This window comes from Candida margitis (assembly GCF_024628925.1).
Source record: "Candida margitis strain CBS 14175 chromosome Unknown scaffold1, whole genome shotgun sequence".
In the NCBI taxonomy this organism is placed as follows: domain Eukaryota; kingdom Fungi; phylum Ascomycota; class Pichiomycetes; order Serinales; family Debaryomycetaceae; genus Lodderomyces; species Lodderomyces margitis.
In genome coordinates this window covers 13043-27758 of record NW_026261901.1, presented here as the reverse complement: position 1 = coordinate 27758, position 14716 = coordinate 13043, and the positions used below count along the sequence as shown (strand labels likewise).

The 14716-nt window shown below is 41.0% G+C and overlaps 5 protein-coding genes across 5 annotated transcripts; 3 read left to right on the top strand and 2 right to left on the bottom strand. All coding sequences in view use genetic code 12, as the record gives it.

The window, feature by feature from the left end:
- Window positions 1-2283: 2283 nt before the first annotated feature.
- On the bottom strand, window positions 2284-4332 carry CANMA_004646 (uncharacterized protein; the record flags this gene model as incomplete). Its single annotated transcript, XM_051816944.1, has 1 exon — window positions 2284-4332. The coding sequence occupies one exon, from the start codon at window positions 4330-4332 to the stop codon at window positions 2284-2286; it is 2049 nt and encodes a 682-aa protein (XP_051669413.1).
- A 223-nt stretch (window positions 4333-4555) lies between these two features.
- On the top strand, window positions 4556-5125 carry APT1 (adenine phosphoribosyltransferase; the record flags this gene model as incomplete). Its single annotated transcript, XM_051816943.1, has 1 exon — window positions 4556-5125. The coding sequence occupies one exon, from the start codon at window positions 4556-4558 to the stop codon at window positions 5123-5125; it is 570 nt and encodes a 189-aa protein (XP_051669412.1).
- Window positions 5126-5144: 19 nt separating this feature from the next.
- Window positions 5145-6341, bottom strand: CANMA_004644 (uncharacterized protein; the record flags this gene model as incomplete). The annotated part of the gene is made up of 2 exons (XM_051816942.1): window positions 5145-5439; window positions 5674-6341. The coding sequence occupies 2 exons, from the start codon at window positions 6339-6341 to the stop codon at window positions 5145-5147; spliced, it is 963 nt and encodes a 320-aa protein (XP_051669411.1).
- Window positions 6342-6983: 642 nt separating this feature from the next.
- On the top strand, window positions 6984-11774 carry SRB9 (Srb9p; the record flags this gene model as incomplete). The annotated part of the gene is made up of 1 exon (XM_051816941.1): window positions 6984-11774. The coding sequence occupies one exon, from the start codon at window positions 6984-6986 to the stop codon at window positions 11772-11774; it is 4791 nt and encodes a 1596-aa protein (XP_051669410.1).
- A 134-nt stretch (window positions 11775-11908) lies between these two features.
- On the top strand, window positions 11909-14683 carry SPT5 (transcription elongation factor; the record flags this gene model as incomplete). The annotated part of the gene is made up of 1 exon (XM_051816939.1): window positions 11909-14683. The coding sequence occupies one exon, from the start codon at window positions 11909-11911 to the stop codon at window positions 14681-14683; it is 2775 nt and encodes a 924-aa protein (XP_051669409.1).
- Between the last annotated feature and the right edge of the window lie 33 nt (window positions 14684-14716).

Sequence of the window (14716 nt, the reverse complement as noted above, 5' to 3'; positions counted from 1 at the left end):
TTATGGCTATTGTTTTTTCAAACCTTCGATGGTACATAAGGGATTGGAGTTTGTGATACTTTTATTTTGTTATAAAAAAAAACATAAAAACTCCCAACTAAGTGAAAATGATAAACAATACTCACAGAAAAGTTGAGTTTGTGTACTATACTTTATTGTCTTTCTGTTTTTGCTGTCTGTGGTGTCGTCGTCGTCGTAGTAGTAGTAGTATTGGCAGTAGCATTAGCAGGCTTGGTAGTAATCACTTGAAGAAAAAGGTCACACAATGTAACAAGGTCCACACGTATCTTCAATTATGTCATTTATTTACGTCACAAAGTGTTGTTATGAAATAGGTATGCTTATTTTGTTTGATGGAAGTATAGCTGGTGGAATTACGTGAACATGCACCTTTGATTCAAACAGGGTTAGCTTGTCACCTTGTTTTCTTAATCCCATTCCTGGGAAAAAAAAAGTATACAGGTGATCTTCAAAGATTTAGGTCATCTGTTTTGCTGTAGAGTCTAGAAAACTCCAAAGTCTTAGAGTGTACAGAAGTATGAAGTATGAAGTATGAAATTAGAGGAGAGATTTTCCAAATGGGTAATAATTATATAGATATAAATAAATGTTTATGTTTATGTTTACCAATATTCCTAATTTGGTGGAGTGGTGGCTTTCCATTTTTTTCAAAAAAAAGAAATAAAAATAAAAAACATTAGTTTTGTGTAATATCGTAGTCCGTTTCTAATTTTTTTTTTCTCAATTTCAAACCAAAAGCGACACATTTGTTTTTTTTTTTTTAGTCTTCTTCTAACCATTTGCTTCCAACGCTTAGCCCAATGATATGGAGCTAAGCATAAACAGGATCTAACCATGCATTCTATTTGTAATTTTAGATTGGTCTCTATTTAGTTGCTACGTGAATAGTATATTTAACGCTCCATGTCTTCCAAAAAAAAAACCAGAGCCTACAAACATCGAGTAAAACAAATTGCCTCTTTCCTCCGTAAAAAGACGCCACATTGGTTTTTCCTCCGCATCAGGGCATATTTCCGACGAGAAACGAAATCGGTTACAAGAATACGCTGCAGCTTTATTTTACACAAATAGTCACGTTTCAAGTTTTGCAAAAAGATGAAACTGCAAAAACAAAACAAATAAAACTCCTCGTGTCATTTCACAAAATTGCGATAATAGCCAAAATCAAGACAACAATAAAAAAATAACACCCGTTTCTTTCTTCTTCTATATAAACAGAAGAATAATAACAGGAGTTGCATATATTACAAAAGCGCGATTTTTTTGGTTGATGAAATTCGTTGTTCTTGTTGTTGTTCTTCTAATTGGCTCGGGCTTTGCATCAATATAACCACACTATTGCTTCCAACATTAACTGCGGAATTTCGGATCAAATATACCTGATGCCTTAAAACCCGTATATGTGGCTTCTCTAAAATACTTTCTCACGACCAACTCCGGACGGCTTTCAACAGTTTTTTCTTTTTCTAAACTTACCTGTTTTTTAAAGGAAAAATTTATAGCCCAGAGATGTAAGGATAGCTGTATAGTAGGGGACTGAGATTCGGTGTCCTCTGCAGACTTAACTAAAAAGTTGCCTTATTAGACGAGCCCCAGTTACGTTTTGCACATATTTTAGTTAGTCTCATCATACGCACTTTCACGCCTCGTTCAGTTTAATTGAAATCATGTCACGCTTCCTAAATTTCAACCTGTACGCTTGGCTAATCTAAAAGGTCAACTTATACGCGTTTAAAAGTTCGATCTACATAAATTGGGTTATAGTTGAATGCTTTGTGTAGAACTTTGTGTGACGTTTACCTTTCTAGCTGATCTGGCTGATCAAACTTGATCAAACTGATTGTAATTGACTTCTCTCCTCATCATTAGGTAGAACCTTAATCGATTGTAAATTGGGCAGCTGCTTTTCCTCGGATGGGACCATACTACAACTTTTGGGGTGCAGGGGGTATGGGAAACCAGTTAAAATATTTACCAGTGGTTAAAAGTGAACTTGAAGAGTTTCCTAAGAAGCTAGCATAGGACCTTCAAGGGATCGTAGAGATACCACTGGCACAGCTGCTTATGTCGAGATCTACTGCGCAGGCAGCCCTACCTTTGCAAGGTATCATCTGTATCGGCTGTTTTCATTTCTACATATTAAACTCACAGAAAATTACAGGGATTTTTGTTTTACTCATGCAACTCTCTAAAATATATTCGTTCATCCTATAAATTACGAGAAGTCCTGGTCATCGGTATTTCACAACGTTAATTAAGGTCTCATTGTAGAATCTCGGCCGCCAAGTTCGAATCCGTGTACTCTCTTTCAGCATGACATACAGGACATTTGTCCCTAGTTTCAAGGTTATCGGGTCCCAAACAGAAATATGGATGCTTCCTACTAGATTCTCCCGGCACGTCTTTGCTTGTAACTATATGACTTGCTTCTTGTTTGTTATTTGTTTCAGGGTAGTGGCCCTCTGTGCATCCAACTTGTACACCAGTCGTGAAAGGCAATGGAAGAGAAGCTTGAGAAGATCCGCCTAGCCCACCATGGCTAGTGTTGACTTGCACACCAGAAGAGTCATCACCTGTAGCCAATAATGTATTATATCTGTTATCACGTTCTTTAACAAAGTCATTTGGACAGGTCTGAGTTTGTGCATTTGATTGGGAGTGATGATGCAGTGATTGATTTTGATAGGGTCGAGACTGCGACCGAATATTAAGCAGTTCAAAGTGAGGCTCAGCTTGGTCTTGAGACGCTGCTGGTCTATAAACAGGCTCAGGACATTGGCGTGCTGGACTGCTTTTTCGAAAATGCGTTTGTGGCTTCAAGATTGGATCACTGTCAGGATTATCCAAACGAGGCAGTTTACTACTATTTTCTCGACTAACCTCCCCAATCTGGGTTGATAAAGCACTCAATAGATGGTTGAAATCCTTGCGAAGGTCTTGTACTAGCGACGGAATATTATCGCTATTAGGCGGTTGCTTTATTTTTTCATGGCCAATTTCATCCTGAGTCGTTTCTTGGGACCTGTTGATATCTCGTAAACTTTCCTTGTTTGTCGCTGTAGAAGCACTTCTCGGTTGCACAAATGACGATGCCAGGTTATCATCAGCAAGGTCTTGAGCATTCAAATTATGACTCTTATTTTGCGATTGCAAACTTTTGTCCATTCCATGAGGTGTATCCAGCACCTCCTTATGGTTCATACGTGAGAGAACGATTTCTGACACCTTCTCAGCAATAGAAGCAACAAAGTCACCAGATGAATCCTGAAAAGCTGATATAGGGGGAGAATTTTGCACCCGCGAATTAACCTCTTCATATGCTCCTCGATTAATATTATTCAGCGTACCGTAAACACTTTTGTCCTCATTTCGCTTCTTCTTGTCTCGCGTTGCGTCCGTTTGGATCAGTTTATCTGAAAATTCACCATGCAGTCCTCTATTGGAGTTATGAAAATCTTGTTTTTCCTGTGCTGATTTTAAATAACTTATGTCCCGTTTAAGCTCTGCAATTTTTGCAACGTACTTGTCGATATACCCTTCCCATTTGGTGCAGTAGGCCAACGCTAAGTCCAACGACTTTTCCAAACACATAATTCTCGAATTTTTTTTATCAATAGTGTGTTTCTGCTCTTTTTGGACCTTGGATAACTTTCCAACCTCCAGGTGTAGCTGAGTTATTTTTGCTTCCTTGATCTCAAGGGTGCTTTTCAATCTTGAATTTTCTACTTTGAAACGCTCATTCTCCATCTGCCAGCGATCGGCATTCTTTTGCAACTGACCATACTCAGCTTTCATAATCTGAGCCTTGTCCAACTCCTTCTGCAACCTTAAGGTTTCCTTTCGGTAATAATCCGCCTTCTCAAGTTCTCTATGCAACTTTGTATTTTCGTCCTTCAAGCTATCAATCTGTGCTCTCTGTGACCATTTATACCGTTCCTCATCTACTGCCTTCTGTGGCGATTTCATAGGACTACCCCGTGCTGCTCGTAATCTTGTGACCAGCTCGGAATAGTTTTTGCTCGGTGATATGATTGATTTCCTTGGTGAATGTTGACGTTGCAATGATTGTGAATATGTATATGCAGAGCTTCCCACACCAGGACTAGAAAACTCTGGAAAACCTCTATTTAATCTTGGTGTTTTTGGCCCGATAGATGGAGTTGGACTTGCTAGTTCGTCGTCAATGATAGGTCCAGTGCGATACTTCCTTTCTCGCAAATCCATTGAAAGGTTGTCCAAAGTGGTGGGACTTATTGGGTTCATCGACGGGCTAGCATTCTTCATAATTCTAACTGCATCCAGAGAGTCCATTTTGTATTGGCGCCAATTGGTTAACTTCTGTTTCTCAATGTTTTCGTATTTGTGTTGAATCAAATTTTACGCGTCTGCTTTTTTTTGATGAGTGTCGCAGATTGCAGAACTGTAGTGTCGCAACATTTCTTATCCCCGATGATGTGCATTACTTCCTTTTATTTTTTTTTTCTTTCGTTCTTTCTTGATTATCCTCCACAGTTGTCCATTCTACTACTTTATAATGTCAGACACAGTCAAAGAGATAAGTGCTTTAGCTAGAGAATTAAAGTCTCACTTGAAACAATTCCCCAACTTCCCCAAAGAAGGCATTCTTTTTGAGGATTTTTTGCCACTATTTGCTGACCCAACTTTGTTCAACAAATTGATCACCGCATTCAAATTGCACGTGGGGCACAAAAAAGTTGATTATGTTATTGGTTTGGAAAGCAGAGGGTTTTTGTTTGGTCCTACTTTAGCCTTGGCCTTGAATGCTGGGTTTATTCCCGTGAGGAAACCAGGTAAGTTGCCAGGACCAACTTACCAAGTAGAGTTTCAGAAGGAGTATGGTTCAGATGTATTTGAGCTTCAGGAAGACGTAATTCCAAAAGGTGCCAAGGTTTTAATTGTTGACGACATCTTGGCAACAGGAGGATCAGCATACGGTGCAGGTGAGTTGGCTCTCAAAGCTGGTGCCGACATTGTAGAGTTTTTATTTGTCATGGAGTTGGATTTCTTGAAAGGAAGAGATAGATTGCATGCTCCTGTATTTACATTGTTTGGAGGACAAGAGGAGAAGTATAAAGATTCATAGACATTAAATTAAAACAAATCTAACCACTCTTAAATATTAAGAATGCCAACTCTCCAATGTAAAAGTATATGAAGTAACCCTGTTCGTGTGTGACGTAGCTACCAAAACTTTTCCCCACTATAACATGCCAGGTAGGACCATACACTTGATCTAGCTCTTTCTTTAAAAATGCAGCAATATCCTTTTCGATCTTGTAAGACTGAATTGCTTGATTGGCTAGCTCGAATATTTTCAATTGAATATCCTCTGCCAAATCGGATGCCTTTAATATTGCTGGATTTTCTTGTGACTCTCCTTCTTGATCGCGCATCACCCTTCAGCACCTAGCGGACCCACAGGAAAGCACATTGATGAGTTAGTATACAGCCTGATAACTGGTTTAGTCCAGTAACATACGAGTGTTGTCTTGTTCTGTCATTGGTGTTGATGTAATTTGTTTACGATTTCAATTTTCCTCTCACCAAACTCCATTTATTTAAAATTAGAGAAAAAAAAAACAAAAAAGAAGAACTACTCAACCTATACCGACTACTTACAATTTCTCATACTTTACTTTGTTGTTCAAAACGCTGTCTCTAAACTCGTTGACGCCCAAAGCACTGGTGTGTCCCCATGGCTTCAACTTGTTTTCGTTGTCAATGGCACCACCGAAACACGAGGCCCATCCTTCACGGCCATAGCTTTTGTTAACCGCATCCAAAGTGTCAGGATGGATCAACTTGGTGTTTGCTCCGATGTTGTCCAAAGTAGTGGCGATTTGCAAGATAAGACCCAAAGTGGTGATGTATCCGCTTTCTCCCAAGTCCTGGTGTCTGATGATGGCTTCACTGACAGCCTCTGCGTAGTCTTGGTTCTTGGTCTGCTCTAATACCATGTCACGCGATATCAAACCGCCGTAAAACTCAAAAGACATCTTTGTTGCCTTCATATTTTCGTCGGTGGTTCCAATGTCATGCAATAAACTGGTCACAAACACTACCTCGTCATCGAGGTTCCAATTGGAGAATTGGTCCTTGATAATAGCACGCGAGTACAAATATACCCTCAATGAGTGGTTGAGTACTTTGGCTGGCAACTTCTCCTTGGCGTACTTGAGCACATATTGCGACACTGGAGAGTTTGGCAAGTCGGTGTTCAATTGTGGTGTAGGCGATTTTGGGTTTGGAACGGCTTTAGCAACATCCCTTTCAATTTTGACAAATCCGTATTCTGACATGGTAAATTTCTGTAAGTGAAGTTTGAAAGTCAGTCTTATGAGAATGGTGTAATTTGTTCAAAGGGGGCCACCGGTGAGTATTTATAAGCTAAAGAATTACATCTCCATGGTAGCACAGCAATTAAAACTTAGTAAGCACAGGCTTTGCGCTCACTTTTAATGCGCTTTGTGTGATGGGGTAAAGGGCCTAGATGCGAAGCTCTGTAAAACAGATTTATACCCCACGTTGACCTAGAATTAGGACACGTTAATCTTTCTGTAAAGGCTCTGTGAAGTGTCTATATGAGCTTCCAATCACTGGAGACAACTCCTCATTGCTGCAATTGTAGCACAAAGTGGACAAAAGAGGGCTCTCACCGAAAATGGCGGAATGGCAACGCTCTCGTAAACGAAGCAAGCAAGTCTAGGAAGCCCGATTGGGTAGACTAAATGCCGTAAGTGTGTATATACACTTGAGCTCTAAAAGATCCAAGCTCTAAAAGATCCAAGCTCCACAAATTATATACGCTACCAATCAGTGTCATAAAGGTGTGTCATATTTTTGTCTCACTGAATTTTCGGAAGCTTCTCGTATCAGAACAATCACCAAGAAAGAGAGACAAACCTAGACACATACACCTTTCTCCACGTACCAAGCCTGAAATGCTAGACGAACGGGTCTCAGATATAAAAACAAATTATTTCAAAATTGGCCACGTGAAAAATGTTCAGTATACTATATATACAACCACAGACAATAACGAACAAAAGCTTTTGGAGCTAGAATTGAGTCTACGTCACCAAAATCCGAGCATCTTACTCACATACTACAACAAGTGTTTATTTCACTTTTTGCTAGACGAGACCTCTCAAAGCCCCCAGTCGTCGTTGATAGAGTCCGACCCCACCGTGAGTGTCAAACTCCAAGCCACGGTTGCCACAGAAAAGTTGGCAAATCCTCCCAAAACGTCAGACAACGAGGAATACCTTGCATTTGCAAACATTAGTTTCCTCAGGTCTTTGAAAAAGATGGTCTTGTACAACTTGTCGATACTGCAGGTGGTAAAGGTGTTTGGAAGCCACTGTGTTGCCTCGGCAAATGAGGTGTCATACCGGATCATATATATTGACCCTCTACTTCTCGCTAATGGAGACTTACTAATCTCCTGCGTTGAAAGAAGGGATCCACAACTTTACAATTCATCAGTCTTGCTAGCCAAAGAGTCAGTGATAAACCAGACATTTGTTGTATATATTTTACCCAGTGGGATCAGGTGCCACCTATTCGATCCAACGAACCTCAATAATAACTTTGTTACAAAACCACAATTTGAAAATGAACAGCTTCTACGCTTGCTTGAATTAAGTACTGGGATTGAGAACTTACAGACAGCCACGTGGGTGAGATTAATCCCGAATTTAAAGCACTTGAACAATCAAACGTCCCCAATTTCAAAATTCGTACACACGGTGGAAAACAAGAAATACATATTGTGGCCCTGGAGTCTTTGTCTTTTACAGTTTGGTTTGCGGGAGAAAGCCAGGAATGATGAACAATCGTCGGCAAGGCATTCTAATCCAATGAACTTGTTGTCGGATTTTCTCGACTTCAATATTGAGCACAAAGCAGAATTGGAAAGGGCGGAACAACAACACCTTTCACTACCACCACCACTACCACCACAGCATCAGCTTGAGGTACAACGAACGAGCCTATCAGGGGATAATCCAGTACCTTCTCCCTCTCTGAAACAAGGCCGAGGCATTCCTTCCACTGGATCCTCAAACACCGTGAACGAAACTTCTCGAAACTTGGGTCCACTTGATATAGGCATTAATACTCCTTTAGGAGGCGACATCTTCAACTTACAAGTGGCTGACAATTTTTTCTCCAAACCAGAAAACAGTGTTGTCGAGGAGAAACTGCGTGATGATAATGACGATGACATGGAGATTGACGAATTGTTTGGTGGGGACCAGGGAGAAAGTGAAGATGGACCGGTTGTTGAAAAGAAATCGAGTTCTGTTGAAAGCAGACCAGAAAAGAGCGATGAAGATGAAAGCGATGCTTTGTTTGGAAGTAGCGCGGACCTGGAATCACCAGATGCAGATGTTGCAACTGAGAAAGAATTTTCATCGAATATACCTCATTCCAATAGCCAGCCAAAGAAGGTTTTACCCTATATTGACATTTTAAGCACAGGAATGACAGTGGGAAATTCTCAAACTCCAGACTATTCCGATCCTGGTGCTCCTGCTCCGATCAACCCAACCCCTATGATGTATCCAAGCAAGAAATCAGCAGAAAGTACGTTATCTCGAAGTCACAATAATGGAGACAATGCTACCGATAATGGCGATGGCGAAGTGACAGACAAGAGCAGACAAACCCTTTTTTCCCCCTTGGCATTTCATCCAGTGATTAAGAAAGATATTGATATGAAATATGGCAAGGGTGGTAAGTTTTATTTCAATAAGGATGTAGAAGGTGTGGAAAAAATTGGCGTTAGAGCAACCAGCGTGAGTGGAGCATCACCGCTGTCCTTGAGGGAGATCAAAAAACAACGAGTGCTGCTGGATCATAATTCCGATAGCGAAGAAAGCGATGAGGATGAAGAGCTGGATAACGAGTCGCGCCATTCGGAAGAACAGCGAGACGTGTTTCATCAATCTGGTTTAGCCAATGCGACAGGTGCCAACACAGTATTGGACTTTAATGCTGCAAGCGCTGGTCCTGAAAAGTCCCTGATTTTCACTCCAATGTTACCTACAGGTGGTTTTGGCTCACCGTATAACAGCAATTTTGGAAAACTAGGCGCCAAGCCGGACTCCCCACTACCACTAAATGAAATACATTCTTCAATGACTCCAGCATTTTATGACCCATCGAGTGGACATCAATCGCCGCAGGTGAACAATTTTGAGACCAAGAGAGAAACAGAGACCGCTAACAAATCTTCCGAGGCGTCCAACTTTTTGCCATTGATATTGAGAAGCGTGAATGTTTCTACAATTCCGGGAGCATTTTTGATGAATAATTTGGTTAGCGAAAGATTGATACCAGCGTTTTCAATGACAGAGGATGAAGGCGACAATGACTTGGAGACAACAAATAATGACGAAATGATTGTGAAGTTGAGGCATTTAAAAGAACTTTTGAATTTTGTTTCTAGCAATGTCGTGTTTGATTTAGGGGCAACTTTGAATTTGTATTCTAGGTTCATCCCCGAATATGGAAGGGATTTGCATTTGCTAGAATCAAACGCAATCGAGTACCAAACACCCACTGAGAATCTTTTAGATCGAATAAAATCGGTCTTTCCCCTTTGCTACCAAATTTGTTTACTGGAATTTGTACTCGATAATAAGTGTAATGAAGAGAACGACATCCTTGATGGTGAATTGAATTTCTTGGAGCATTTCACCGACATTGAAAATTCGGATAACCCAAAGGGAATAATGAAAGAGCTTGATACTATAACTTGGAATTCCCTGGGTAGTACCACAAACCAGAACAGCTTTGAAAAGTATAATCATTTGGTGCAAAAATTAAATGCATTTTCCAGGCCCACCGAAGACAACTTGTTCAAAACAAGGGATGTAAAGGTCCATGTAAACAAAAACGGTAGCCTTATCAACCTCAACAGCGTGGGTCTTGAGTTTTGGAACTACTTAGATTTTGGTCCAGTGGGAGGGCACAAGAATTTCCAAATGTTAGCTATTGGGGAGAGTTCGGAATATGAGTCAAGTTCTTATCTCCATACTTTCACAGATAGACTAATTAATAACTATACAAGCTGTAACTTTGGATCGGTGTCCAGGTTGAACTTATCGACAGTGGACACTAGACCGGACTTGGATCCAGTAACCGATGGCGTCATGCTTGTAGCGGAGAATCTGTCACATAACCATAGTGGCTACAGCCAGGTGAATAAAAAGCTCAACTCTCTAGCAGAATTGATAAAGTTGGACTTGATCAACAAAACGAATAATTTTGAGTTTGACAGACCTTTACTAGTCTTGTTCATAAATTTCGATGAAAGTTTCAACTCAACCCTTCAGATCTCAAAAGTATTACGAAACTTTAAAGTTGCCCTTTTAAACTTCCAAGTGCCTTTGGTTCAGATATTTGCAAAGATAATCCCGGCATCTATGATTTCAAAGAAAGTTGGATCTGAAATCGCACTCAATTTGTTTAACAACTACAAGCTATCAAGAATTTCAATGAGCTTGTATAATGAATGTCCTGTGGATGAAGGAACAAAGCTCTCCTCGTGCCAGCTATATGCCCCTTTGGTAAAAGAGCCACCTTTAAAAATTCCATTCAAGTTTATCAATAGTGGCTACCGCGATATATCAGGCTCTGATGACACTTTTATTCACGTAGCGTATGAGAGATCTATTGATAAAAGTTGGTTTGCAGCGGCTTGGACAGATCCTTTGGGTCTCGTAAAGCACACCAAGTCATGGTATTGCTCCCTTAATAGCGGTGAAGCTAACGGAGTAAAGTCATCTCACAATTTCCAGGCTGATAAAATGGATGTTGCTTCGATTGCTGATGACATTTGGGACATCTCATTGGGCCTATTCAGTGCGTTGAGTCGAGTTAACGAGCGGGAAAATTCAACAGCAGGCAAGAAGTTTTTGGTACTAACGAGAATCAACAGTGTTATCCCCGATGATGAATTAGTTCATTGGAAACGTCTCAGTATGAGATATAAGGATGTTTCGTTAATAGTGCTTTCTGTCAACAGGACCCCCAAGATGACACTATCGCTAACAGGGGACAGCTCGACTTCCACCTTTTTCAGCTCACCCGAGAGAGATAAGGACGGTTCTTTTAGTTTCAGAAACCCAAATAACGTGAATAACACATCGCCCAATACTTCAAGTGGTGGTTCAGTTCATGTGACGTCGCCGAATGGATTAACGTTTCATTCACCACAGCAGTTTTTGAATGTACCTTCTAACTTTATGTCTCCACAAGATCTATCGACTCCTGGAACCGCAGGAGCAGGCGCGATAGACACCCAAGGCGATCCCGATGCTGTATTGAAAAGTGCCGATGGAGAAATATTTGGAATGGTTCCACTAGTGCAACTTCCTTCTTTTAATTCGCCAAGCAGGATGAACATGAAGACGGGATATTTGATTAAAGAGCAAGCAATTACAATTAGCGATAACGAGAAACGGATGTTAGTGTTTGAGGTTAATTTATTAAGCTGTTCAAATTACTGGAATTTGGATACTTTGATGAAATTGATTTTGAGGCAGTACAAGAACTTGACAGTGTTGAACGATATCCTTGGAATGAGACTGATGAGTGAGAGCAATGAGCATGATGGTGCATTTGCAAGCCCCACATCTTCGGAAACTGCATGCTTAGTTCCTTGGCACATCAATGCCGTTGGAAAGCTAGTAAACTACTTAGTTCATATATATGTAGAAGAGTGAATATAATTTGGTAGCACAGTTGATACGACGTGCACTTTTGCTGAAAAATAGAAAAAACAATCACTTTTTTCCGAAAAAAAAAAGAAGAGAAAAGAAATAGTTGTGGTACATGTTATCAACGCAATATTCCAACCATGTCTGATGAACCAAAGGTAAAACAGGATGAGAGTGAATTGACATTTGACGAGGAGTTTAGGAGAGCCGATGAGAATGTTAAAAATTCACAAAAGAGGCCAAGAGAAGAAGAAGAAGAAGATGATGAGCAGGAGGAAGAGAAAGGGGACGGGGATTTAGAGAATCGCAGCAATGAGGAGGGCGATGTCGACGGCGACGAAGAGGAGGAAGACGATGACGAAGAAGCTAGTGTATCAAATAGAAGGAGAAAGAAAAAGAGAGGTGCAAACCAGTTTTTCGATATCGAGGCCGAGGTTGATGAAGAGGAAGAAGACGAGGCGGATGAGGACGACGAGGAAGCAGAAATGTTGAGACAAGAATTCATCACAGATGACCATGCAGGCGATGATCGAGATGAAGCTCACACGGATGACAGACTGCACAGACAATTTGATCGTCGTCGTCAAGAAGCAGAAGACCAAGATGCCGAGCAGTTAGCCGAAACGTTGAAGCAAAGATATAGAAAGTCACATGTTGCCTACAGAGGAGACACTGCAGCAGGAGGAACTGTATCACAGAAGTTGTTGATGCCTTCTATTAATGACCCATCGATTTATGCAATTAGATGTACTCCCGGAAGGGAGAAAGAGTTGGTTAGAAAGCTCTATGATAAAAAGAGAACGTTGGAGAGACGCAAAATGCCATTGGACATTTTGACAGTTTTTCAAAGAGACTCTTTTAGGGGATACATATATATTGAAGCCAAACGATCAGACGCGGTAGACAGGGCATTGCAAGGTATGGTGAATGTTTTTGTCAGGGACAAACTTTTGGTTTCGGTGAAGGAGTATCCTGATTTGTTAAAGCAAGTCAAGTCATCAGATGTTGAAATTGTTCCTGGTATCTATGTGAGAATATCACGAGGCAAGTACAAGGGTGACCTTGCTATTGTCGAGAACTTGTCAGAAAACGGTTTAGATGTTTTGTGTAAGGTCGTACCAAGACTTGATTACGGCAAAAACGACGAGTTTACTGAAGACGGCAGAAGGATAAAACTGACAATTAGACCACCACCAAGACTATTTAACGCGCAAGATGCAAAAATGTATGATACGGCGAGCTTTCAACAGAGAGGCCCAAAGAGGTATGCTTATAAAGGAGATGACTACGAAGATGGCTTCTTATACAAGGATTTCAAGTTGCAATACATTCAAACCAAAGATGTCCACCCCACACTTGCAGAGCTCGATATGTTCCAAACGGGAAAAGATAGTGACGGTTTGGATCTTGCCAAGATAGCCGCATCCTTAAAGAACAAAAAGCTAAACGATGGTAAACAATCCACTGCATTTCAACCCGGGGACAAAGTGGAGGTTCGTCGTGGCGAGCAAGCAAAGACCGTGGGTCTTGTTGTTGAAACTTCTTTGAATGAAATTAAAATAACTGTAACCGATAGCGGTGATCCAAAGTTTGTTAACCAGAAGTTGACGGTGCCGGCAAATGATTTGAGAAAAATTTTCAATGAGGGTGATCACGTTAGGATTGTCGAGGGTAAGCATTTTGATGAAACGGGATTGGTTATCAAGATTGATGGTGATTCGGTCATATTGGTCAGTGACCAAACAAAGGAAGATGTTCGGGTTTTTGCAAATTTCTTGGTCAAGGCAACCGATGCATCGTCTAACGTTGATAATAAGAACTTCAAATATGATATCAAGGACTTGGTTGAATTGAGTGCTTTCACTGTAGGAGTCATTGTTAAAGCCGAAAAGAACATTTTTGAAATTCTAACAACTGATGGAAGACTTGTAAATGTCAAGCCCACGGCAATTGCTTCGAAAGTTACTCAAACTCGCCGAGAGCAAATTGCCACTGATAAGAATGGTTTCACAATTAGGATAGGAGATACGGTGAAGGAATCAGCCGGTGACAAGGGTAGGGAAGGTGCTATATTGCACATTTACAAGAATGCATTATTCATAAAGTCCAACGAAATCATTGAAAATTTAGGTATATTTGTTACAAATCGAATGAATGTCAGCACTGTTGCCACAAAAGATTCGATGGTGTCAAAGAGCTTTGGCCCAGACTTAACCAGCATGAACCCGAACTTGAAACTTCCCGACCAGTCTGTATTACAGGGTTTGAAAACGCGAGTTCAAGGAAGAGACAAATTATTGTATAAAGATGTCGCCATTACTAATGGAAGTTACAAAGGATTGAAAGGGAAAGTAGTTGAGGCAGATGACATATACGCCCGGGTTGAGTTGCACACAAAGAGTAAAAAGGTTAAAGTGCTTAAAAAGAGTTTAAATGTTTTGACAAAGGGAGAGGCAGTTCCTTATTTGCGGTTTATTGGTGCAGCTCCAGAGGATGTTGCCTCATACTCGCAACCCATGGCCAACCCTGCTTTCAGCAGTGGGGGAGATAAATCAGTTTGGAATGGTGGTGCTACTCCTGCCGTTGGCGCTGCAGGTGGTGCTTCTACATGGGCTAGAAGTGGTGGTGGAGGTGCCTCTGTTTGGAATAGTGCTGGAAAGACAGGCAGTGCGTCGTCATGGGGTGGTGGTGGTGCATCTGCCTGGAACGGTGGTAGTGGTGGTGGCGCATCTGCTTGGGGTGGTGCAAGAGGAGGAGGGTCCACATGGGGTGGTGCTGGAAGTAAAGGAGGCAGTTCAACCTGGGGAGGCTCTAAGAATAATGGATCTAATGGTTCAGGATCTACGTGGGGTGGTGGGTCTGCTTGGGGAAAGAAAGGCAACGGTGGCGGCAGCAGCAGCTGGGGAAGTCGTTAGGTGAGAGAATAAAAATAAAAATAAAAAAAAGGT